This window comes from Mustela erminea, chromosome 21 (genome assembly GCF_009829155.1).
Source record: "Mustela erminea isolate mMusErm1 chromosome 21, mMusErm1.Pri, whole genome shotgun sequence".
In the NCBI taxonomy this organism is placed as follows: domain Eukaryota; kingdom Metazoa; phylum Chordata; class Mammalia; order Carnivora; family Mustelidae; genus Mustela; species Mustela erminea.
Window position 1 is genome coordinate 26,683,476 of NC_045634.1, and position 24,111 is coordinate 26,707,586.

The 24,111-nt window shown below is 41.8% G+C and overlaps 1 protein-coding gene and 1 long non-coding RNA gene across 6 annotated transcripts in view; one reads left to right on the top strand and one right to left on the bottom strand.

Annotated features, from left to right (window-relative positions):
* Positions 1–24,111, bottom strand: part of WWC2 (WW and C2 domain containing 2) — a 203,334-nt gene that overhangs the window by 88,364 nt on the left and 90,859 nt on the right. For 3 of the 4 annotated variants that reach the window (XM_032329219.1, XM_032329216.1, XM_032329217.1), the window contains exons 2-4: positions 20,125–20,234; positions 9,575–9,778; positions 8,701–8,777 (exon numbers count right to left, since the gene is read on the bottom strand). In XM_032329219.1, coding sequence (XP_032185110.1) covers positions 8,701–8,777; positions 9,575–9,725 — 228 coding nt within the window. In that variant the 5' untranslated portion in view covers positions 9,726–9,778; positions 20,125–20,234. Of the gene's footprint in view, positions 1–8,700; positions 8,778–9,574; positions 9,779–10,018; positions 10,109–20,124; positions 20,235–24,111 lie in introns of those variants that run through there. The other variant, XM_032329218.1, reaches the window with a different exon arrangement.
* On the top strand, positions 1,643–23,695 carry LOC116581903. Of its 2 annotated transcripts, none has more exons than XR_004282296.1 (3): positions 1,643–1,721; positions 15,457–15,606; positions 23,198–23,695. It is a non-coding gene; the product is annotated as an uncharacterized LOC116581903 (long non-coding RNA). The 2 variants fall into 2 exon arrangements; XR_004282297.1 differs by lacking the exon at positions 23,198–23,695 and adding an exon at positions 15,721–16,431.

The following is a 24,111-nucleotide window of genomic DNA, read 5'->3' on the forward strand; positions in this document are numbered from 1 at the left end:
CCTTCTTCCTACACTGGAGATAGTGTGATCTCAGGGCTCACTGCTTCTGTTTTCCTTTGGTAAGGGATTACAGTGTTCAACTGCCTATTATCCAATGTGTGGAAGCAGTTGTTTTTATAGATTTTGTCAATTTCTTTAATTGTCTGTTGTTGGGAAATGATTCCTATAGCAGCTAGGAAGACATTTATGTAATTCCAACAGCCTGAATTTTAGGCAAAATACCTCCCAGATTGATAAAAATATTTTATCAATCTTCCTTTGTCTCTCTAAAGGCACAAGATCTGAGTCTGGGATCCAATTGGCTAACCTCAATCATACAATTCTATTTCTCTGTATCTTGAAGGAGCTCTATGAGATTCTGGTTCTCTGACAAAGTAGAAGCTGATAGTACCATGTCTCCTAATCTCAACTCTAGAAATAATGTGCCTGAAAATGCTGAAGATCACAAAATGCATATAACATAGCTATTTTTTTCACTGCCTCATTGTTATGGCTTCATGAGACTGATTCTTTCAAAATTTCATGCAAACATATTAGGTCAATGTATTTGTTGTATATCAGAATATAAGTATTGGTTTGAATGCATTCATTACAACATCTTTACCACATACAGTTCCACAAAGCTTAACTCCTACGGTCTTTCAAAAATGAAAGAGTGAGTTTTTCAGGCTTTACAGAATCATTTAAAATTGATCATTTATGAAATATCATTTTCCTGTCTGCTTTAGACTGTACGGTTTCCCATAAAAGAAGTTAATTGCATTTAATTTTATAAATTGCCATCGGCATTATGGATATAAGAATGTTTATGAATGAAGATGGAGAAGACTGAAAATCATGGCCAGAGAAACTGATATGCTAGTTTATCTAGGTGAGGAGAAGCTAAACATGCCCTCTCCAACCACACAGTGTCAATGAAGGATTTCTTGCCAAGTACATATTATTTAGCTTGCAGGGTGGTAGAAAAGGAGACCAAAATCATTAACAAGAAAGAAAGAAAGAAAATATCATGAAATCAATAAATGTGCTTAAGTGTTACAGAGTCACTTACTCAAAGTCTGAATATGGTTTTTGAAAAAAAGCACTTTTGTGCTGTGAATTTTAATTATTTCAAGGTACCAGCACATCAAGAAGGAGATAACTCCAGTTCTTGCTCTAAATAGAGTACTTCCTTTTCTTTTTCTCTCAGTCTTGCTCACACTCTCTCTCTCTCTCTCTCTTTTTTTTTTTTTAGCAAGTATGAGTCAAAGTCAGATCATTCTTCATTTCACTCAAGATTCAGTAAGACTGGTGTACTGTTTCCTAACCCAACACCAACTATAATAAAACAAATTTATTTCTGAACATCCTAAAGGAGTAACAGCCTTATCTAATATACAGATTGGTGCTGTGGGTTAGAACTGCTCTATCTCCTTCAGCATGCTGAAATCAGGTAGTCACAGATGGAAGAACTTAGGATATAAACTAAATTTTTAAAATAGTATGAGTATACAGACACCTCTCACATCAAGTCATGAGACAAGCCTTACTGGCAGCAATTTATATTCTCAGAAGGAATAGTTCTTTGCTTTGAAGCACATTGTTAGGATTTTTGTTTTTGTGACATCATTGGTTAAAGTGTCATAATTTGATATGCACGTGAGTTAACTCTATTCACAGTGACAAACTAAACCTTAATTGAACTGCCATTCTTTTAAATCTATGCACAAGACTGCAAATAGGTAAGATTACAGTTGACTTTTCCAAGTCCATCACCACTGCTAAAAATAATTCAAAGTGAATTCATATTAACAATGTACAAGCAAATATATTTGAGAGCAGAGATAATACATTGTTTTTAATAGCAATGCTCACCAACCAGCCATGTGTTTGGAGTACAAATAATTTAAACAAAGGGGTCTCATTATTTCTTTTTTTTTTAACAAAATTAAAAGTTGGATCACAGCATATGCTATAGTGCTCAATAAATTTGTCAAATGCATATGTATTTCTAAGGATTTTCTTTTACACTTGCAACATCTTACTTCCCTTTAATAAACAACAGTAATAATTTAAAATCCACCAACTATTTTCTCCACCAAATCTCACCTACATGTAATTTGGAGCATAGATTTAAAAAAAAAAAAACATTTTTATGGTTAAATTTTGTTTTATTATTATTACTATTTTAAATTCGTTTAGTTAACATACAGTGAATAATTTTATTACTTTGATTCAAAAATTTCCATATCAGTGCTCATCGAGATCCGTGGATTCTAATCCCCTTCACCCATTTCACTCCTTCCCCCACTGACGACCTCTCAGGCAACCCTCAGTTTGTTCTCTGTAGTTAAGACTGTTCCATTGTTTCTTTTTTTCTTTGTTCACGTCTTTCTTAAATTCCACCCATGAGTGAGATACTATGGTATTTGTCTTTGTCTTTGAATGGCTCATCTTGCTTAGCATAAGGCTCTCTGGATCCACTCATGTTGTTCCAATGGCAAGATTTTGTTTGTTTTTATGGCTAAATGATATTCCTCTGTGTGTGTGTGTACACAACACACCTTCTTTATCCATTCATTAACGGATGGACACTTGGGCTCCTTCCAAATATTAGCTATTGTAAATAGTGCTGCAGTAAAATAGGAATACGAGTATCTCTTCAACTTACTGTTTTCATATTCTTTTCATACATACTTGGTAGTGTAATTCCTGGATTGTAGAGTAGATATTTATTTATTTATTGCTTTGGGGCACCTTACTATATAAAAAGCTGGCACTTGTATACATGAACAACAACCTAAAATTCATCCCATATTTTCTTCATTTTTTAGCTTGACCTTCTGGTCAAGTCTTTAGCTTTACTGACGTTGGCTGCTATGTACAGAGATCCTTCCTTGTCTGGGTGATTTATTTATTTATTTATTTTTTTAAAAAATTTTTTTAAAAGATTTTATTTATTTATAAGACAGAGATCGCAAGTAGGCAGAGAGGCAGGCAGAGAAAGAGAGGGAAGCAGGCTCCCCGCTGAGCAGAGAGCCCGATGCGGGACTCGATCCCAGGACCCTGGGATCATGAGCCAAAGGCAGAGGCTTTAACCCACTGAGCCACCCAGGCGCCCCTTGTCTGGGTGATTTAAAAGCATAACTCATAGATGAACATCTCTTCTGTTTCCTCTACTAGCAGTAGGCCTTATGCCTAGTATTAATGCTACTTCTCATTTTGCCATTTTGGATTCCTCCCCACCTCTGTCAGAGCCACCACAGAAAGCAGGTTTTGGTAGATTGTGAAAAACCTGTTTTACTTGAGGCTCCCTATGCTTCATGGCCTGCAAAACATGACAGCTTGCAAATCCTGCAGCAGCGAAGGTCGGTCCAACTGCGACCACTATACTGGTCTTGGCTCTGGCTCAGCTCCCCAGCTTCTGCCCAGACTGCAGTTCAGCCCAGCCCAGAGGCCGCAGACGCCAGTGCCACACCTCCACCCCACAGTGATGCGGACACCACCAGCAGGCACAGAACCTATTTGTAATTTTTTGAGGAACCTCCATAGCGTCTTCCCCAGTGGCTGCACCAGTTTGCTTTCCCACCAACAGCGCATGAGGGTTCCTTTTTCTCCACATCCTCACCAACACTGATGCTCCTTGAGTTTTTTTATTTTAGCCGTTCTGACAGGTGTAAGGTGCTATCTCATTGTAGTTTTGATTTGCATTTCCCTGATGATCTGTGATGTTGAGTCTCTTTTCCTATGTCTGCTGGCCATCTGTATGTCTTCTTTGGAGAAATGTTTGTTCATGTCTTCTGTCCATTTTTTAATTGGACTGTTTGGTTTTTAGTGTTGAATTGCATTTTTTTTTTTTTTTTAATTTGAGAGAGAGAGGGAGAGCATGCATGTGAGTGGGGGGAGAGAAAGAGGGAGAAAGGGAAAGAAGCAGACTACCCACAGAGCATGGAGCCTGACATGGGGCTTGATCTCATAACCCCGAGATCATAACCTGAGTCAAAATCAAGAGCGCAATGCTCAACTGAGCTACCCAGGCACCCCAGGTTGTATAAGTTCTTTGTATATTTTGGATACTAATCCTTTATCAGATATGTCATTTGCAAGTATCTTCTCCCACTCAGTACATTGTCTTTTTAGTTTCCTTGCCTGTTTCCTTTGCTGTGCAGAAACTTCTTATTTTGATGAAGTTCCAATGTTTATTTTTGCTTTTGTTTCCCTTGCCCCAAGAGACATGTCTACAGCTGGTGTCAAAGAAGTTACTGCCTATGTTCTCTTCTAGGATTTTTATGGTTTCAAGTCTCACATTCATATCTAATTCATTTCTAGTTTATTTTTATGTATGCTGTAAGAAAGTGGTCCAGTTTTGCTGACATTGCTTGTTGAAGAAACTTGTCTTTTTCCCACTGCATGGTCTTGCTTCTTTAATTATAAATTGAATGCATAACTGTGGGTTTATTTCTGGGCTTTCCATTCTGTTCCATTGATCCGTGTGTCCATTTTTGTGCCAGTGCCATACTGTTTTGATTATCGTAGCTTTGTAACATAACTTAAAGTCTGGAATTGTGATACCTCTAGTTCCATTTTTCTTTTTCAAGATTGCTTTGGCAGTTTGGAGTCTCTTGGGGTTCCATATAAATTTTAGGATTGTTTCTTCTAGTTCTGTGAAAAAAGTTGATGGTATTTTGATAGGGATTGAATTAAATGGGTAGACTACTTTGGGTAGTATAGACATTTTAACAGTATTTGTTCTTTCCAATCCATGAACATGGAATGTCTTTCCACATCTTTCTGTTGTCTTCAATTTATTTCATCATGTTTTACAATTTTCAAAATACAGGTCTTTTACCTCTTTGGTTAAGTTTATTCCTAGGTATTTTAATTATTTTTGGTGCAATTGTAAATGGGATTCCTTAATTTCTCTTTCTGATGCTTCATTATCAGTGTACAGAAATGCAATAGATTTCTGCATATTGATTTTGTATTGAGACCTTACTGAATTCACTTCTGAGTTTGAGCAGTTTATTGGTAGAGTCTGTAGGGTTTTCTATATGTACTATTATGTGATCTCAAATAGTGAAAGTTTGACTTCTTCCTTACCAGTTTGGATGACTTTTATTTCTTCTTGTTGTCTAACTGCTCTGGCTAGGACTTCCAGTACTATGTTGAATAAAAGTGGTAAGAGTGGATATCCTTGTCTTGTTCCTGACCTTAGGGGAAAGCTCTCAGTTTCTCACCACTGAGTATGATGCTAAGCTGTGGGTTTTCCATATATGGCCTTTATTGTGTTGAGGTGTGTTTCCTCTAAACCCACTTTGTTGAGAGTTTTTATCATGAATGTTTGTATGGAGTATGAATTTTTAAAAATATCAGCTGAATTTAAGTTTTAGTTTGTATGAGACATTCCATTCCCTATCTATGGTCTAAGTACCTATTATGAATAAATGAAATAGTTTTTCCCCCAGTTTATTGAGAAATAATGGACTTTGCTGTAGAAATAATAAAGTTTACAGTAAAAAGCTTTTACATTCTTCTTCCTAAGAAACATTTTCTCATGAAATTAAATACCACCACTAAAAGTTATGAGTATATTAATAAAAAGCATTGGCTTATTTATTTCACCATTTCAAAAATGAGAAATAAGCTGTCAGAAGTACTATTATCCAGTTTGACCAAGGAAAAGAAAACCTAATTATCACCAATACTTATGACCACACTATAAAACAGATGCTTTAGACAGATGTTCCTAAATACCTAGTTCCTCAATACTTGACCAACTAGCTCTAATTCAGTAAAATAAATGAAGGACATCTATAAATATTGTGACATCAAAATAATGAAGATGAAGTTAGTGTTTGTGCCTGAAAAATTGTTAGTGACCAAAATGCAGGTAAATACTCAAGACACCAAAGCAATGAAGGTTATTAGTTCAATCATTGAGTTATTATTTCTGTGGCATTAATTTGTGAAATGGACTGGCCAACACAGGGATTTTGACAGGGTAGGGAAGCCAAGAATAACTTATATTAATAATAAAAAAGTTATTAATAATAACTTTATTATTTTAAAGGTCAGGTTAGCAAAATCTATGAGGCTCTGACAAGTTACCCATCCACTTCTGAATGGCTGGGGTGTTCTGAAAGTGTTACTGGCCAAAATGTGCACAAACAGCAGAGTGAAGGCACCATCTGCTCCAGTGTTCAAACCACGACAACAGCAACATAGACCATGAGGGCCACTTTGCTATGGGAGCATTTTTAAAAAGGCATTTACCCTGACAGGAAGTGTTAAATAAGTACCTATTCACTAATGAAAAAGACAAAGAGAGTGTCACTTCTGATCTTCCATTACAGCTAGCTAGGACTCTCTTAGAGCCTCCTCTGGAGGGAAGGACTTTCTTGTTTCTGGTGGAATGACACAGAACGCTTCTACTAATGTTTTCATAAATTAAACCAAGAAATCCAAAGAGAGGTTTAGCTTCCAAAACTACACACTTTTTTCATGCTTTAACTCTGAGAGCAAACAGAGAAGTTGTGCAAAAGAAAAGAAAACAAAACATCTATAGGAAGATGCTGGAGAACTACTACAGCAGCAAGAACTTGTGTCAAAAACCCAAAAGGTAAGGAAAGCCCGTAGTCAGGATCCAGACTTGGTGTTCTTTTTCCTTGGAGGCATTCAAGTGTACAACAGAGAAGCTGACAAGTTGGGAGAACACAGTGACTGAATCCACAGGTACAGAGAGCTAGCTACTGGCGGTCCCACAAAGCTGAGAGATTCAGGGGAGATATTTGGAATTTGGCTTCCATGGAGCAGGAAGCTCTCAAAAAATATCCCCAAAGTTCCGGTGGGATTTTGAACACCTCTGCCCTGAAAGAAAAGGTAAACTGGAAAGAAACCTACTCTTTGAAAAGGAATGAAGCCCAGATTTCAGCTTGAACCATGACCGAATCACAGTTACCTGCCCCTGGCCTAACTGCCCTTAAGAAGCAACACTAAATCCTCCCAGAAGGATGATAAGATCATCCCAAACCTCAAATTACCCTTACACTTCTTCATATAGACCATAGGGCTCTTAATAAAAAGTAAGCAGCTCTAAGAGGCTTGACCAAAGGTCATGAAAGAAAAAAAAACAGACCAAATTGAAGAAACCAACAGATAGGAGATCAGGACACTGCATTGATAAAGACATGAATTTATAGAATTTACAGCTAACTGTGATTATTTTATTCAAAAAATTACAAATCCATGAGCAGAATTTGGGCAAGGAAGCAGAGATAAAAAATAATCCAATGCAAGTTTTAGAACTGAGAAATACACAGTGGGAAATTCTGCTGAAATCCTGAAAAAAAAAAAAAGAGATAAGAAAATCCCCAACTGTTTAAAAATTAAAACCTTTATATGAGAAATCATAAAGAGCTAGAAAATATTTTGAACTGATAACAAAAATACAAAATTCAAAACCTGTGGGATGAAGACAAAAGCTATCTGTAGAAAGTCACATAGGCTTTAAGGGTGGATATTAGGAAGTCAGAGACCCAAAGCCCTCTCTCAGCCTCTGCTAACGGCGAAGCACGTCTATTTCCCAACACGGCAATCCCACTGCTGGTTTCATAACAAAGGAAAATGTGTGCCTATGTGCACCGAAGATATATACCACAGAAATGTATATTAAGGCATTTTTAAAAAAATTTTATTCATTTGACAGAGAGAGAGATCGCAAGTAGGCAGAGAGAGGAGGGGAAGCAGGCTCCCCGCTGAGCAGAGAGCCCGATGTGGGAGTCGATCCCAGAATCCTGAGATCATGACCTGAGCCGAAGGCAGAGGCCTAACCCACTGAACCACCCAGGTGCCCCAAGACACATGTTTTAGTGACCAGAAAGTGAAATAAACCCTGATTTACATCAATAGTCAAGAGATAAAGAATTTACAGTACGTACACCAAAGTGGGACACTTGCCATAATGAAGGCAAATGTGGATGAATCTCACGTGTACAAAAGAGGCCAGGAAAGAATACATAGGGCAGCATTCCAGTTTTAGAAAATTCAAAAGAGGCAAGAAAAAATTCGCCTACAGTGTTGCCCGAGGCCAGTGTTACCTTTAAGGAGAAGGGCAGTGACGATGCAGGCATGGGAAAAACCTAGTTCATGATTGGGTACTGGCTGCACGAATGTATTTTCTTGATGACAGTCTGTAAGACTCCAAAAATCAAGGATAAAGCAGCTCTGGCCTTAGCAGCAGGGCCGCCAGAAAGATTTAGGGTAAAGATCAGGAATCAATCCATGAGGAAGTGTGACAAACCGGTAAAGTTTCACCCTCGAGAAGGAATGACGTGGGAACACGAATTGTGGGCACCTGTAATTACTGGGCTGTCCTGGGGAAAGCAACTACACTGAACCCTGGCACAATTTAGCATGATAAGGGAAGTTCCTGAGACTTAAACGTTGATTTAATACACTCAGTATATGCTAAGTATACTGTAAATGTCATATTAATATTATGTTAAACAAGTATATTTAACATACAAGGTATATATAATACGCTTAACCTACTGTAGATAACTGAGCTGCCGAGTAACGGGACACATGCCTCTATAACGACATTCTCCATCACTGAACATGTGGTCACCAAGGTAGGACCGCCACCCTAAAGTCCCTCCCACCACCTTCAGACTCTATGCATGTGTTAAACAGAGAACCATGATTAAAAAATATATACCTTACCCTTAAGCGTGTAGTGGAGATCTCCGCTTTTAAAATATCGGGATCATATTTAGTACTGGATGAAGAGCCTGAGAATACTTTTCGGAGAGAAAAAAGAAAAGGAAAAAAAATTAACTTTTCCAAGTTGCAGAACTTGTTCTTGGCTTGGAATTTACAAACTCTAAAAACGAGATTTACATGCTTCTGTGGATACTTACTTTAGAATTCCTTTATTGTCATTCATCAGACACCTAGATATAAAAAGTAATCTTCAAACCTTTATCATTTTTTTCATAAAAACTCAAGAAAGAGGAACGTCATAAAGACCACGGAGCGTACTGCTCTCCAGAGCTCATGTCTACATCTAAACTCTTAGAGGACCCTACGGTACATGCAGCTTGTCAGAGCTGTGCGTTCCCCAGAAACTTCTAGAACTTCTGAGCCCATCCATACTGCTTCTTTAGATACACCAGCTCCAGATGCTCAGTTTCTAAGATGTGAGAGAGTGACCAACAGAACCTTCATCCCGGCCAACAGTTCCAGCGCCTCCGGCTAAAATACCGTGCACAGATAGCAAAGGAGGCCAACTTATCTGCCTGGATCCCAACAGGTGAAAATGAACTCATACATAAGTAAAAGACAATCTCACGGAGGAAAGAGCAAAAACTAGAAAGGATTCATTATCTGCAAATGCAGGGGAAGGGTGGGGACTTCAGTCTGGAATGGAGTCGAGGGGTTCAGCCGCGAAGTCTGCAGGGTGCCCTCACCCCCCTTCATGGCTTCTGCCCGCGAAGGAGCAGGACTCAAGATGAAATTCCACCGAAACCCAACTGGCCTTCCCTTAGCTACACTTTGGTCCCCATTTCCAGAGTCTGAGCAGTCACACTGTACTTACAGCTGGTGTGAGAACTTGACTTTTCCTTGTAGGCGTCGTTTAATCGTACATATTCATCGAGGGCCAAGGCAAGTCTCTGTTCTTTCACGTGGTACAGCTCCTTCTGGGTCCTGAGAGTGTCCTGAGCCACCGAGAGATAGTCCTTGAGCATCTTCTCCTGCTCCCCCCTCCACTGTTTTCGTGGATCTTCAATCTGTGTGGTTTCTGAAAATACATTAGATGGTTATATTTTAGAATTTAATGATTTTTTTTTTTTGGATCATCGAAGCTTTATTTAAAAAAAAAAAAAAGTTGCTAGCTTTAATTCTTATCTCCTCCAAGCAGTTCCTTAGTATTTATGAAGTGACCTCGCCAGAAATCGGATAGAGTTCTTGCTTGATTTTACCCAGTGGCTCACCAGACCATCCACCCCACTTCAGATCCTTGTTAACAATTTATCCTCACTGTGAAGCCATCGTACACAACGTTGCCAAAGGAAGCTTCCTTCACCGGGGTCCCGCCATTCCTCTCAAGAATTTCCTGGCTCCCCAATACCTACAGAATAAAAGCCAAATGATTGATGCCGGCATTCAAGGTCCTGTGTGATCTGAACCCAATCTACTTCCCATGGCACATGTTTCCCTTTACTTAATACAGGACACTCTTGCCACGTTGCCCTTGACATCGGAGCCCCTCAACGTCTCTACTGGCCGGCCCCAAATCCCCAACTCTGTTACACGTCCACCACAATCAGTGTAGAAATGAGAAAACACTTTGAAATGTTTATGGCAATTCAATACAGTTATTGTATATTGTTGACTCTACTAGTATTCGGGTTTGCATTTTATCCTTTTTTCCCATTTTCCGAATAATTCATTTTTATTGTATTTTACAAAAGTATTGGTCAGTCCGTAGTGGATTTGAAAACTAAAAACAAACCAAAAACAAAACCAAAAACAAAGCCAAAAAAACCAAAACAAACAGAAAAAAAAAAAAAAAAAAAAAAAAGAACAAAACCCTGGTCTTGTTTGGAGAATACGCTACGGCACCATTCTTGGTTGTGTCTGTTGGATACTAGAATCACCCAGGGAGCTCTTAAAGGGGAAAAAAAATTCCCAGCCTGGTGAGAGTTTCTGTGGAAGAACCCGTGCAACGGTAGGTTTAAAAGTTGCATAGAAATTGCAAGGAGTGCAAAGAGCCCTCTTCTGCAGTGGGTCACGAGCTGCCCTCTCCGTGAAATTATTCAGAGTACCAGCCCTGAGCTTGCTCGGACTTGCCCACCTTGCCTGGCCCATTCCTCCAACAAAGGCTCTGGCCTGTGCTCTCGCTTTCACTCCTGCCTCCAGACGGACCCTGGAGCTTCCCACTGTGGCCCCGAGAGGTGGCCCACCCCTTCCCTTGGGAACTGTGAGCGGTACAAGTTGTTTTGATGGCGGTGACCACTTCGCTTCGCGCTGCCGTTTGGTCACCTCTATGAACTAAATCACTTACTATCCAAAAGGTTGGGTCATACGGGTTGGTCCCTGTATGAATATGAGAACCTACTCCTGACGAAGTAGGATAGGGAAATTAATTTATCAATTTGCTGGAATGTCCAGGAACATACTATGTTTAAAATGTTTCTGCGTGGGAGTCTCAGTCTTAATGTACCCCAAGCTCCGTTGTTTCTGGTTGGCCCCAAAGGCCGCAGTAAGTCAACACCCAGACAATGATCTAAGGTGATCTGATGTGGACACGAGAATCTCTAGGGCCTGGGCTGGTTCTGGAAATGTCTAACTACCCTGGTCTCTAAGGATAAGGGATAACACTAAACTGAATGTGTTCGGCTGGGAAGCCAGGGTCTCTTAGGGCTTAGAACGGTTCTGAGTGATTAACCAAATGGCCTGGGTTGGTCAGACACTCTGCAACCACCGCCTTGGGCCTGGGACCTTCACTCCACAGCCACTGGGAACAAAAGCTGAGCTGCTTCTAACGTAGTATTTTGAACACTCATATTTAAAGATGTAAGTATTTCAGCTCACAGAAGAGGCCTATCTCATGTAATCAGGAGAAAAAAAAAGTCTTGGCATCAATGTCTAGAGATGCAGGAGGGAACAATCCTGATCAGACGTTCCATCCAGCCCTGATGGACATCATCACGGTGGGGCAGCTTTGCTTTCTGGAAAATAAGGGGAAAGGGCAGATACCGGCCAATAAGAGCCTAAACTTCTCAGTTTAAGAAATTTGTTACAATTCAGGTCTCTGGCGATCCAAACGTGTAATATTTATATTGCTTCCAACATCTAACTGCAAGTCGACTCAAAGTACAGAATTCATCCTCTACCAAATGGAAATTTATGGTCTTACAAAAGTTTTCCTAACTGTGGCTGACCAGTAATAATCCTCCCTGCTCGTGCTCTTGCCCCTTCAGTATGGGCTAGCCCTTGTGATCTGCTTCCAATGAATACAAGGGAGAGGACGTGATGGGTAGCACCTGGGACCAGAGCACCAAGGGCTGCGACTGCCAACTGGTGTGTCCCTCCCCACCTGGTGCTTCGTGGCTTTCCTGCTGAAGCCAAGCACGATGCTGTAAGCTGACCTAGGGAGAGGCCCATATTCAAGGAACAAGGCGGGCCACTGGCCCTCAGCCAACAGCGAACAGAGTCCTGCCAACAACCACGTGAGCGGGCATGAAAGCAGATCCTTCTCCAGTTGAGCCTGCCTACCACCTTGAGGACCATCAGCCTGTGAGACCGTGAGCTAGAAGATTCCGCTGAGCCTTGCTTGGATTTATGATACACAGGAACGGTGAGATAATAAATGTATTTGGAGCCACTAAGTTTCGAGATCATGTGTTATAGTGAGAGATGTTAAGTAATAAGCCGGACAGCTCAAGGGAAAACACGAATTCCAACTGCGAATGACAACTGTGGATAGTTACGTTATAATAGTTAAAGTATGCACTCCTGGTTCTCTCAACACCTTCAGGTTTCATCCAAACGTCTTTTCCCTACATATTGGGGAACGGGCATACTTTCCACAAGACACCTGTTCAGCACTTAAATTGCCAAAAAACACTGAAAGTAACACGGACTGACACTGAAATGAATAAATAATAATAATGATAATAATGATAAATGATCCGCATTGGGGCGCCTGGGTGGCTCAGTCAGTTAAGTGCCTGCATTCGGCTCAGATCATGATCTTGGGGTCCTGCGATCAAGCCCCGTGTCAGGCTCCCAGCTCAGCGGGGGGTCTGCTTCTCCCTCTCTGCTCCTTGCTCATGCTCTCTCTCTCAAAGAAATAAATTTTTTTTTAAATCTTAAAAAAAAAACCCAAATGATCAGCATTTATTTGGCTAGATCAGCAGAAACACTCTTGTTAGGCTGGGTTAGATACTGTATGTTACAAGAGTTTTATGGGAACGTTTACATTTCTCAAATGCTGTACAATGCAAACGTGAGCTACAAAAGAGGGTTCCCAGATGCACCTCAGAAGAAGGTTTCAGAAAGCAGGATTGTGCTTCACCTCCACTGGCTACATGTGTTGAATGGATTTGTAAAGAATATTTATTAAGTGCAAATGCTTAAAAAAATTATGAAAATGTAATATTTTTTAATTAAGACCTGGTAACCTTGGGAAATCACCATATTAGGACACAATAATTTGCATGATGTCTGCGGAAATGTCCCGTGCCTCAAGGGAATTCACACTCCATTGGTTTCAGGTGTGGAATTTTATACACAGAGAACAGGTTGTGAGTTACAAGAGCTTATCGTGGAAGATGACATTATTCTTAAAAGGAGTGTGAGCCCTGTCTGTCAGGCCTATTTCCGTTCTTTCTGCTGTCCTCAGGAAGAATGGGTGACACAAACTGGAGTAACTGTCCTTTTCCTTCTTCTTAGAAATTACCCGCTGAGCTTATTATCCCTTGTTACTTCTACAGACAAGTACCAACCATCTACTACATGCAATATAGGAGAAACGAGATGTTGGGATGTGAGGCCCTCCTTTCAAGGAACCTACAAAATAGAGAGGAAAATGTGACCCATGAGTTAAAAACAAAAACAAAAACAAAAACAAAAAAACCACGAGTTTGTCCAGTAAAAAGTGATAAAACCCTTGAGAGGAGGAAAGCTAAGAGCCAGGGCAGTTTAGACACTGGGTTTTCTCTGGCTAAAAAAGGAAGGTTCCACGGAAAGGCAGTGAAGGCAGACAAAGGCCCCTCAGGACCCAGTGCTTTACTTTTCCAGACACGCCCCCCCCCCCGACTCCCACAAATACACACAGCAGCCTTCAGTGGCACCAAATTTCTTTCAACAACCCCTGCGTTCTGTGGCCTCTCTAGACCTTTGGCTTGAACACATGATCTCTCTTCTTCCAGGAAGGTAGGCCTTTTCCCAACCCCCAAGCCCAACCCAAGCCTCTTCTTCTCCAGGCCTAGTTAACTCGGTCATTAGCTCAAAGCACTGTCTCTAGCAGCCGTGGCTACACCCTTCCGAACGGAAAGGACACTTGTACTTGTTCTCGCTTGTTCTGCCGGCCCAGCAGCGGTTCTTCCCACACTCTGCTATGTTGTCTCATTTCTTCCCACTACTCCAATAGGGATGGGCCTGCGGTTTCTTGAACACCAGGTTAATAAACATGAAATTCATTTTGTGAGCGATGGTGTGCCACAAAGGTTCTAGGCAAGGCCAGGAAAGGATCTTAGGTGTATTTGAGGAACATTATCTGACAGAAATGTGAGGTTCTACTATCGCTACATAACTCTACTAACTCTACGGAAGAGTCAATATGATTGTGCAGAAAGTTTGACAATAGATTAAATGTTAAGTGAAAAAAGTTTATAAAATCATATATATACCATAATCCCACTTGAGATATAAAAATGTATTTAAAACTCTGAGTGTGTGTGTGTCTCTATGTATCAATATGAAAAAGTCTGGAAGAGGTTTAGAATACTTTGTTCCCTTGGGCTGTGTGAATACAGATATTTTTCCTTCCTTTTATTGATCTATATTTCCTACTTTTTTCCTATGCACATGCATTACTTTTATAGTGGTTTTTTTTTTAAGGGAAAGAAACAAAAGACACGAGGTAATGAGGGTCTGAATTAGGAAAATGATAGCGGACAAGTGGCTAAAGAAGCAAATCTGATCTTACGGTATAGATAAAACAATCTGTAAAGAACTGACAAAATGATTCTACATTTTTTGATGTAGGAGTCATGAGGACCATAACGTATCAAAAAATAATAAAGTCAAAGGGAAAACAGAAGAACCCCATTTTGTGATGGCAAAGTGGAACAGTGCTGTAGATGGAGGACAGCGTGCAGGGGCATGAGGGTGAGGTCCTGTCTTTGAGAATGACAAGATGTGGGGACTATAGATACAGCCAATGAGGGGAGAGAGGAGCAGCAGTCTACAGGAAGGAAGAAGGTTCCAGGCACTGTTATCTTCGTCCCCTTCCATCTAGGTGGAAGAAAGGGACACTGGGACTGGGACTAGACCTCTGAAGTGACAACTATATGAAACATGTAGATCATTACACAGATTCATGATACTGACAACTGTCAGTTACACTCACTAGTGAGTGTCAGTTACACTCACTAAAAATCAGTATCATTACCGCCGTCATAGGTTTTACTCAGATATTTTAAGTGTCTAAAAATTTTCTTTATATTTCCATAGTTTATCCTCGTAGGTAAATATAAAGGATGAAATATGACAGAGACGAAATAGGAGGGCCCCAAATTTATGTCCCTTCTTCTAAAGGAAACGGCTCCATGTGAAATATTACACACACTTGAGAAATTTTCATCAAATTTAAACACGACGTGAGGTGATTCAAAACTAATACAAAGGAGTTCGGTGTGGGTAATATGGAGTAAGCGTGCACTATCCAATCTCTCCCACTGGTTACAGATAAAAACCAAGGACAGCAAAGCGAAACAGAAGCACCACCGCCACCAAGGACAGCGCACATAAGACAATCAAAGGAAGATGCTGCACAGTTGAGGTAGAGCAAGGAGGACTGTGGAAGAAGTTGGCGACTCACAGAACAGCCGTACGGCAGTAAGTCCTAGCTCGTTGTTGTGTCACACCTCCCTTACCTGTTTCCCACACCCATGGGTACTGAAAATGGGTGCGATGAATAAACTCCCAGACAAACCCCCTCTCTCTTGTCAGAGGACTGAGGGGACACCTGCGACCATCCCAGAGAAGCCCGGGAATGAGCTGCAGCCCCATGGCGGGCAACAACGGTGGGCGGTTGGTGGAGCGGTGGCAGCCCACACCACAGCCTCCTGAGCTCTCGGCTCCGCCTGAGACACAGGCAGTCCTGAGGAGCATTCGGTGGTGTGCGGCGAGGCTAAAGCCGCATCGTATTTGCTAGAATCCCAGGAAGAGGCTCCAGGGGAGCCAGAGATCAGGGGGCAAGACGACAAAGGAGAGAGTTGAGGAAGTCTCTAAGGTGGTTGACCCTTTTTAAATTGGGTTGTTTGTCTTCTTAATGTTGATTTTCAGGAGCTCTTTATATGATCTGGATAGGGGCTCTTTGTCAAGATAAAAGTACTATGAATATTCATCCACGATACTGTTATCAGCAGGCTGGTCCTTTAAAAATAAACCGAGTGAAAGATTCCATCCACAGAATTGAATGTACTCAGTTTATACAAAGTTCTAGAACAGGCAAAACGAAGCCACTGTGACAGCAATGAGAACTGTAGCAGTGGGGAAGGTGGGACGAGACGGGACAGGAGAGAACTTACTGGGGGATGAGATGATTCTGCCTCTTGACTGGAGGGGCAGTTACAGAAGATTTTTACATTTGCCACAATTCACTGAAATGCATACTTAAAAGCTATGCACTTTCTTTTATGTAAATGAGACCTCCATTACCAAAAGAAAGAAGGAAAAATTACGGTAGAACTCTACAGCTACCCAAAAAGTCATTAATTTCTGCTTATGGTGGTAAGATCAAAACTTTATAAACAATACTTCATAATTAACTTTTAGTTACAAATATCCCCCCATTATCTACACCCCCACTAAAGAATTCTATCATAAAACACTTAAGGTGGAAAATACTCATTGTCAAGGTCAAATCGTTTACTTCTAGGTATTTAATAGTGTTACACAGAAATGGTATTAAACAGCCAAACAGGCTTGCCTTCTTTCTTTCTTTCATTCTTTTTTTTTTTGGTAAATAAAGATAAAATAATGCTGAAACTATACAATGTCAAGACAACATATGTGGAGACCAGCTGTTATGAGAAGATAATACCATTTGTTCCCCAAAACTACTTCACAGGAATGTCTTTAAGATTAATGAGATAATGGACCAGATCCTTCTTAGTGGGAAAACTACTTGCTGTGGGGAATTTGGGCACTTTAGGGCACAGTAAATCCATCAGGCCACTGGGATACCATTATTGCAGTAAAGCAAAATGGGAGGCTTAAAAACCTGTATTCTAAATAATTAAGTTTTTAAATATTCAGAAGGGTATGCTCTGAAGCATAATTTATACTTGAACTTTACTTTCTTCAAAAACAAACAGAAAGCTTTCAATGTGTGAGTTAAACAATAAAGTTCTTCCGTCCTTCTAACATTTAAGAGTTTACCATAATACGAGGTAGCCAAGGTTAAAGAAATGAAGATACATACGGTCACTGTCCACAAGAAGCTCACCATTTAGCGGGGGAAACATACAAATAAATGATTTAAATGCAATGTGACAAATGCTTTTTAAAGATCCCTAAGTGCCTGGTACTACAGAAATACCTGGACAGGGCACCTTATTCGGATTTGGGGTGGGGACCCCGGTGGAGGACTGGACACCCGAGGTGGCCTGTGGGAAGCCCAGAGGCCTGGGCAGAGAGTGTTTGGAGCTGGAACCAACTGTCACAAAGGGAGGCAGAAAGCCAAGGAACCACACGGCACAGGGACAATGTCTCCGAGTACCTGGCACACTAGTGGGGGCCTGTGAGGGTAGGATGGAAAGAGCCTCTTCGTTAGAATCAGCCGCATGCACCTGGAACCCTAACCAAGACTGAAGAGACACATGTGGCAGCCATCGGCTTCAGGGAGTAGCTGAGGTCACAACCCACGGGAACCATGGGCTGCAGAAATCTCAACACCAAGGACAGACAAAAGGAAAGAAGGCAAGAGCCACCAGGTATGTTTAAAAAAAAAAAAAAAAATTCCAACAGAAGGTATCATGAAATCCCAAAGAGTAAAGAACAAAAGGAAATAAACCCTGGTAGCAAGGTCCTCTTGTCAGATAAAGGAAGAGGAGACCCGGTGTCGTCTGGATGTGACCCCGGTGGGGTCTCAGGTGAGCTCTGTGACAAGACAGAAAACAGGGTCCATAGCACAGTTCACGCAAGCTTTCCGGGCGAGGGGGAAGGAGGGGCCACAGCTGGTGGGGGTTTGGGCTGAATGACTTTTTTGAGTTCAATGAGTGAGGCAGGGAAGAGAGAGCTGTTACTGTGTCTTTCGGTAGCTCTGGTTTGGTTTCACTGTGAGAGTTGCCAGGGTTTAAAGAGGAAGACAAAAGAACCATTAGATAAAGAAATGGTGGGAGAAGTTTTTAAAACCAGAAAACGATGGGTAAAGAAATCAAAGAGGAGGATGGGACATAAATGTTATTAAGAGGGTCGCCTGGGTGGCTCAGTCTGTTAGGTGTCTGCCTTCAGCTCAGGTTAGGATCTCAGGTTAGGGTCCTGGGATGGAGCCCTGCACTGGGCTCCCTGCTCCGTGGCAAGTCTGGTTTCCCCAGATGCTCCCCACTCGTGGGCTCTCTTGCCATCTCTCTCAAATAAATACATAAAAACATTTTTTTAAGTTTATTTATTTGTTTATTTATTAGACAGAGAGAGAGAGAGAACAAGGGGAGTGGGAGAGGGGGAAGCAGGCTCCCTGCTAAGCAGAGAGCCCAAGGCGGGGCTCGATCCCAGGGCCCTGAGATCATGATCTGAGCTGAACGCAGATGCCTAACAACTGAGCCACCCAGGTGCCCCCATAACATCTTTTAAAAAAAAACTTTTTTTAAAAAGTTATTCAGAGGGCTGTCAGGGTTGGGGGTCCAGGAGAAGCCCTCTACCACTGAGATCGAAAGGAAAGTCCGACAGGTGGCTTTAGGAGCCCAAGAGTCTGCAGGTGGCCAGATGCAAACAGGGAATTAAAATGGCTTCTCATTTCGGTGCCATGAGAGCTTAGTTCTGTCGAACCAGGACAGGGAGGTTTGCTTCTGCTTCTGCAAATATTATTTAAGGAAAGAAAGCTAAACTTGCATGAAAGTGAGTTTAAACAGTTACGCATTCCAGGATATTCCACTGAATTATGTATCTGCAATGACATAAGGAGTTACAACGGTTCAAAATGAACGGAATTTTACCAAAAGTTGTCCCTTCCACTAGAACATAAAAATATTTGGATGTCGATCATTGATAAGCAATAAAACCCGCAAATAACAATACAATTAAGAGAGGTTTACTAAAAAATATAAAAATGAAAGCTACAAAACCCACAACGATGAATTCTTCAGGGAATCTGGACAAGCTTTCGGGGAGAGATATCTCTCCACAAAAGTCACATTTCTTCTAATTGTATGCTACAAACCAGTAAAGCTTACAGAAGCTATTACTTCTTGTTATGTTGAACTAATGTGTGCAGAAATGTTAGTTCCAGCTCTACGCACTGATGTTCTCCTACCACAGATTAGGAGCTATCTGCGTTTGCTGAAAAACTGATTTAATTCTTCCAAGTCCTTGTTCCTCCGACCCCTCCATCCCATCTACGTGTGAGAACGGGACGGCTTTACAGCCACTCCCCATGCTGCCTGCAACAAACAGCCACCATACCAGACACCCCAACTGTCCTCTTGTCTGGCTCCCTGGCTGCTGCTCATTGGTGGGGAACACTTCACTCTCCACTCTCAATGGTCTCCCCAGCAGTCCCTCCACCGCTGGCAGAGAGTCCTGCGTGCCCCTCTCCCCTGCACTGGGACTGGAGCCTCCCAGCAGATCGCCAGGGGGCTCAAAGCCTCCCCCCCAAACTCAGCATGCCCCCCATGCCTTCAGCCTCTGCAGATGTCAGGCCTGCGTGCCCTGGTTCCGTCGTTTCCGGAACCCTTCCCAGTCATCCTGGGAAGTGAGTATTTGCACAGATAAAAAACAGACTCTGACAGAGAATCAGTGGAAGGATATTTTCTCAAATTTGATAAAAGTACTGTGAGCAGATTTTATACATAAACACAGATATAGATATACATATGTATATATTTATATTTACATGTATATATTTAACACCCTTAGGTTTCTAAGAGACCACTGTTATTGATACGGGCTTTTTGTGCCTCCAGAACACTCACCCTCTACCAGGCAGATGGACACACAGATTCGTTTCTCTGTCTCTGCCCCCATAAGCCCAACATACATGTGGGCCCCAAATTCCAAAACAGGCATTTCAGGCAATATTAGTCACTGAGAAAGTGGGGCTTAAAATAAAGAAGTTCACGGTAGAGAGCGTTTATGTTTTTGTCGGACTCGAGATCTGGGGAGGGATCACTTTTATAACAAAGAGAAACTTACTGTTGACGTGATCGATGTAGTAGACGCCAATCTGTGGGTCAAAGCCTGCTTCCCAGCCCCACGGCAGCTCATCCCCAACACAGTCAGCGAACGACAAGGGCTTCGTTAACCTACAACGGACCAGAATAAATGCATGGGTGATTCTTTCCATCGAGCCACATTAGGTCAAAATTCAGCACCGTAACCACAAAGAAGACGAGTCTAGGTGGCATTTCCCTTTTGTTCTTGTGTCTAGAGTCTGTGCTGCTGTGTGTAAAACCTTAATGGAAAAAAACAAGGGTCGAATACAAAGATGAATATTCAAAAAAATAACAGTAAGTCCTAATACCCTTTGCAAAGTTCTAAGGTCATTTTAAATCAGAGACAAGTCCAAGCCAACAGTAAGGAGGCCTGGCACCCCACGCTAGCTCTCCAGCTAAATGGCTCTCCCACGGCCAAGAAGAATTCGTCCCTGGATTCAAATCCTGCCCTCATGGAAATCCTCATGCCAGCAACTCTAAGATGAGATCTGTATCAGGCTACGCTTATTCCAGATTTAGACGCTCTTGTACAAATGAACTGAACACTCACTTGACCGTGAGGTCCACTATGACCGGTGGGACAAGTATGTTTTATTTTTGTACATTTCTTACACGTACCAGTTTACTTGACACAATTTTTCATGGAACCAGACACACAGACTACTGATGTATCAAGGTGCTGTGACCTTCTGAAGCTGCCTCAGGCTTTCTCTTTAAGCCTTAAAATGATTGGGGGAGACTACAGTTTCCTAAGCAGAGTACGGGTTTCAAACTCAATGTTGAGTTGATGTTTTTTCTCTCTCCCTTTCTTCATTTTTGATTCTGAGATTCTCCATGGCGAGCCGGCTAACAGTACAGGTTAGCGAACGCCCGCCCTGCTGCTGGGTGGCCAGCGTCAGTGGACACACCTTCCCATTCAGCACACGGGCCCCACTGCCGACAGGGTTCCTACGTACAGAACCGTCTGGAATCCCGTGTATCCATGCTAATGAGTATCAACAGTGTCAGGGTTCAACTGAAATACAGCTCGTTTCCAGAATCTCCTCCTTCCTCAGAATGGCCAACTATGTCACCTGCCTTCAGAATTCTGGGACGACAGGAAAAGGAGGGAAACCATTTCCTCCCAGGCCTCGCCTTCAACAGCCCCTCCAAGGACATAAAACACGGTGGGTGAAAAGAAAGGAGTGTCTCCTTTTCTTTCAACGCTCCCAGAGCCTGAAATCTGCTTCTGCCGATAGCTCCAGGGACACTGGCCTTGGAAACCCAGTTTGGCTGATTTCCATCAGCTCGCGGAGAAGTAGCTCTGACCCCAAGGCACTAGGACACGGCCTCACTGGGAGCCTCTGTCTACGCCACTTGGCAGTGGGGATCACACCCCCTTACCCTTTCCTTGCAATTTAACTGTCTCCTAAGATTAATGTGAGATGAAAGAGGAATTAACTTAGAACAGTGTCAAGGACGTGGTAACTAGTCAACAGATGTCAGAGATTATCAATATGAGCACAACCCGTGCTCTTATTCGTTCTCCAGAGGAGGAGGGTCAGGCAGTAGAGCTCAACGTGCGGTCCTCATGACCTGCAGCATCAACATCCAGGCACTGGTTAGAAATAGCAATTCCTGGGCCCTCGCAGGGGCCTACAGAATCTGAAACTCAAGGCCCCAGCAATGCATGATGAATCAAGCTCTCCGGGTCATTACAGAGAATGTGGGAACCAGCGGCTCAGAAGGTAAGAGCCTGCAATCTGCCCGCAGAGACCTGGGTTCCATCCCTTGTCCCCTGCCTACCATTCTCCTCTGTGCAGCCTAGAGCAGGTTGTTATTCACCTTTAAAAACCCGTTTCCCGATCTATTTTGGTGGGGCGGGGGTGCCGACTGTGAAGTTTACGTGAGAATAAAACAGGATCACGCTCTGTGAATGGTCGGGCTTCAGTATAGGTCAGGTGAGTGAAATGAGCCTCAGACATGTTAGGCAAAATGTACCCACTAACCCGGCAACTTGTCAGATTTACTTTTACAAACCTGGAGTCAATTTGAACCCAATCCAAGTCCTAAAAAACTCATGCTCTCGGTTGTGCTTAAATCCCATCTTAAATCATGAACTGCCCAGGAAAACTGACAAAGGAATTAAATTCTGTATCAAAAACTCCCCTTAACATAGGAAGTGGCCTTGTCTTTACACACTGTCTAGAAGACTGACCTCTGACCCCGCTGATAAAGCTGATTATTAATTAGACAAAGCCCCCGCGCCAGGTTACCTTGCATTGTATTCTGTTCTCTTTCCCTCACTCCTTTATCAGTGCTGTCTAAAATGCACACGTATCCTGAAGAAATGAGTAAGATTTGTAAGTTTAAATGATAAAAGAGTGGTATTACACAAGTGTTATCCTGGGACCAAATCAGCGTGCTTCAGCCTGAGTATGACAGGAATACATTTATTACTCTAAGAATGAGAAGTCACAAAAGCTTCAGAACATGGGTTATGATTGCAAATTATGGTAATTTGACTACACTTGGAAATAATCCAGTTTTCCTATTAATTGCTCAACAGATGATAAGCATTTTATTAACTGTCACTGTTCTAAGACTAGAATTACATGTATAAGTATACATGTAATTATGAACTCAGTTAAAAAATTCAAACGTTTCCATTCCTGGAAATTTTCATGCAAAAATTTCTTTGCAGTGTTACTTCAAAAATCATTTAGACGCTTTGTTTTCTGTGCCTGGATAAGTACCTATCTTTTCTCCACATCCACCAAAAAGTAAAACCATTAAACACATATGTATAAATTTCTAAATGTTAGAATTTAATTCTGGTCCAAATTACAAGATATAAATAGAATAACAGTCTCGGATACCAAACAGAATGAACCACTCAATTCTGCTGCTATCCTGATAACGGGAACATATTACGATGACATACTAAGAACTAACATAAAACAAAAAGAAGTTAACAGATGCATTCCAAAATTGGCAACAGTATGACTTAGAATAAATACAGTAAGCAGAAATTGTTGATTAGTTTCTAATTTCTTCCTCTTGTTTTCCACAAGGAATCTCTGAAACAGTCCATCTTCCTTTGATGTTGAGGAAGTGAATATGGACGGAGTTTGCTTTCTGTTGGTTCCCCTCAAAGGAGCAACATCATGCAAAAAGCCTGAAACTAACGAGAGTCTTTATGCTAAATTCCGGCGATTACTCTTTGCTTTAAAAACCGCCTTCTTTTGCACCGTGACTAATGTGAAGAAAATGCGAATTTACTACAGCGCTTTGCCAATGCTCACACACAAAATTGGAACTTGGCACAGTGTTTCCTCTCTCTGAGGGCACTGCATCGTCCTTCTACACGATGTCATTTAGGGCTTACTGTCAATCGCGGATACCTGTCCTATGACACGAGACACCTGCCACACACAGACAGATTTACTCTTCGCAGTTATGTGACAGTGGATGCCGTATGTGCGCGCACAAACCCCCAAGCACTGAGTTTGTACTAATTGCACTGAAAGAAAAGGCTCTTCAAAGAAAAAGCCATTCTCGGGTTAACAAAACTCTTGTAAGTCCCCCAAATGTATAGTTTAGCATGAAAGTGAAAGGTCTTCCCAGTTATTTATTTTATTATTTTATTTTTTTATTAGCATATAATGTATTATTAGCCCCAGGGATACAGGTCTGTGAATCGCCAGGTTTACACACTTCACAGCACTCACCATAGCACACACCCTCCCCAATGTCCATAACCCACCACCCTCTCCCGACCCCCGCCCCCCCCCCTCAGTTTGTTTTGTGAGATTAAGAGTCTCCTATGGTTTGTCTCCCTCCCAATCCCATCTTGTTTCATTTATTCTTTTCCTGCCCCCCAACCCCCCCACGTTGCATCTCATTTGCTTTGTGGCACCTGCCGCTGTCATTGTTGGGCTAAGTCAAAGCAGAGTCTACACTGCGAGCTGTCCGGGATTACTACAGG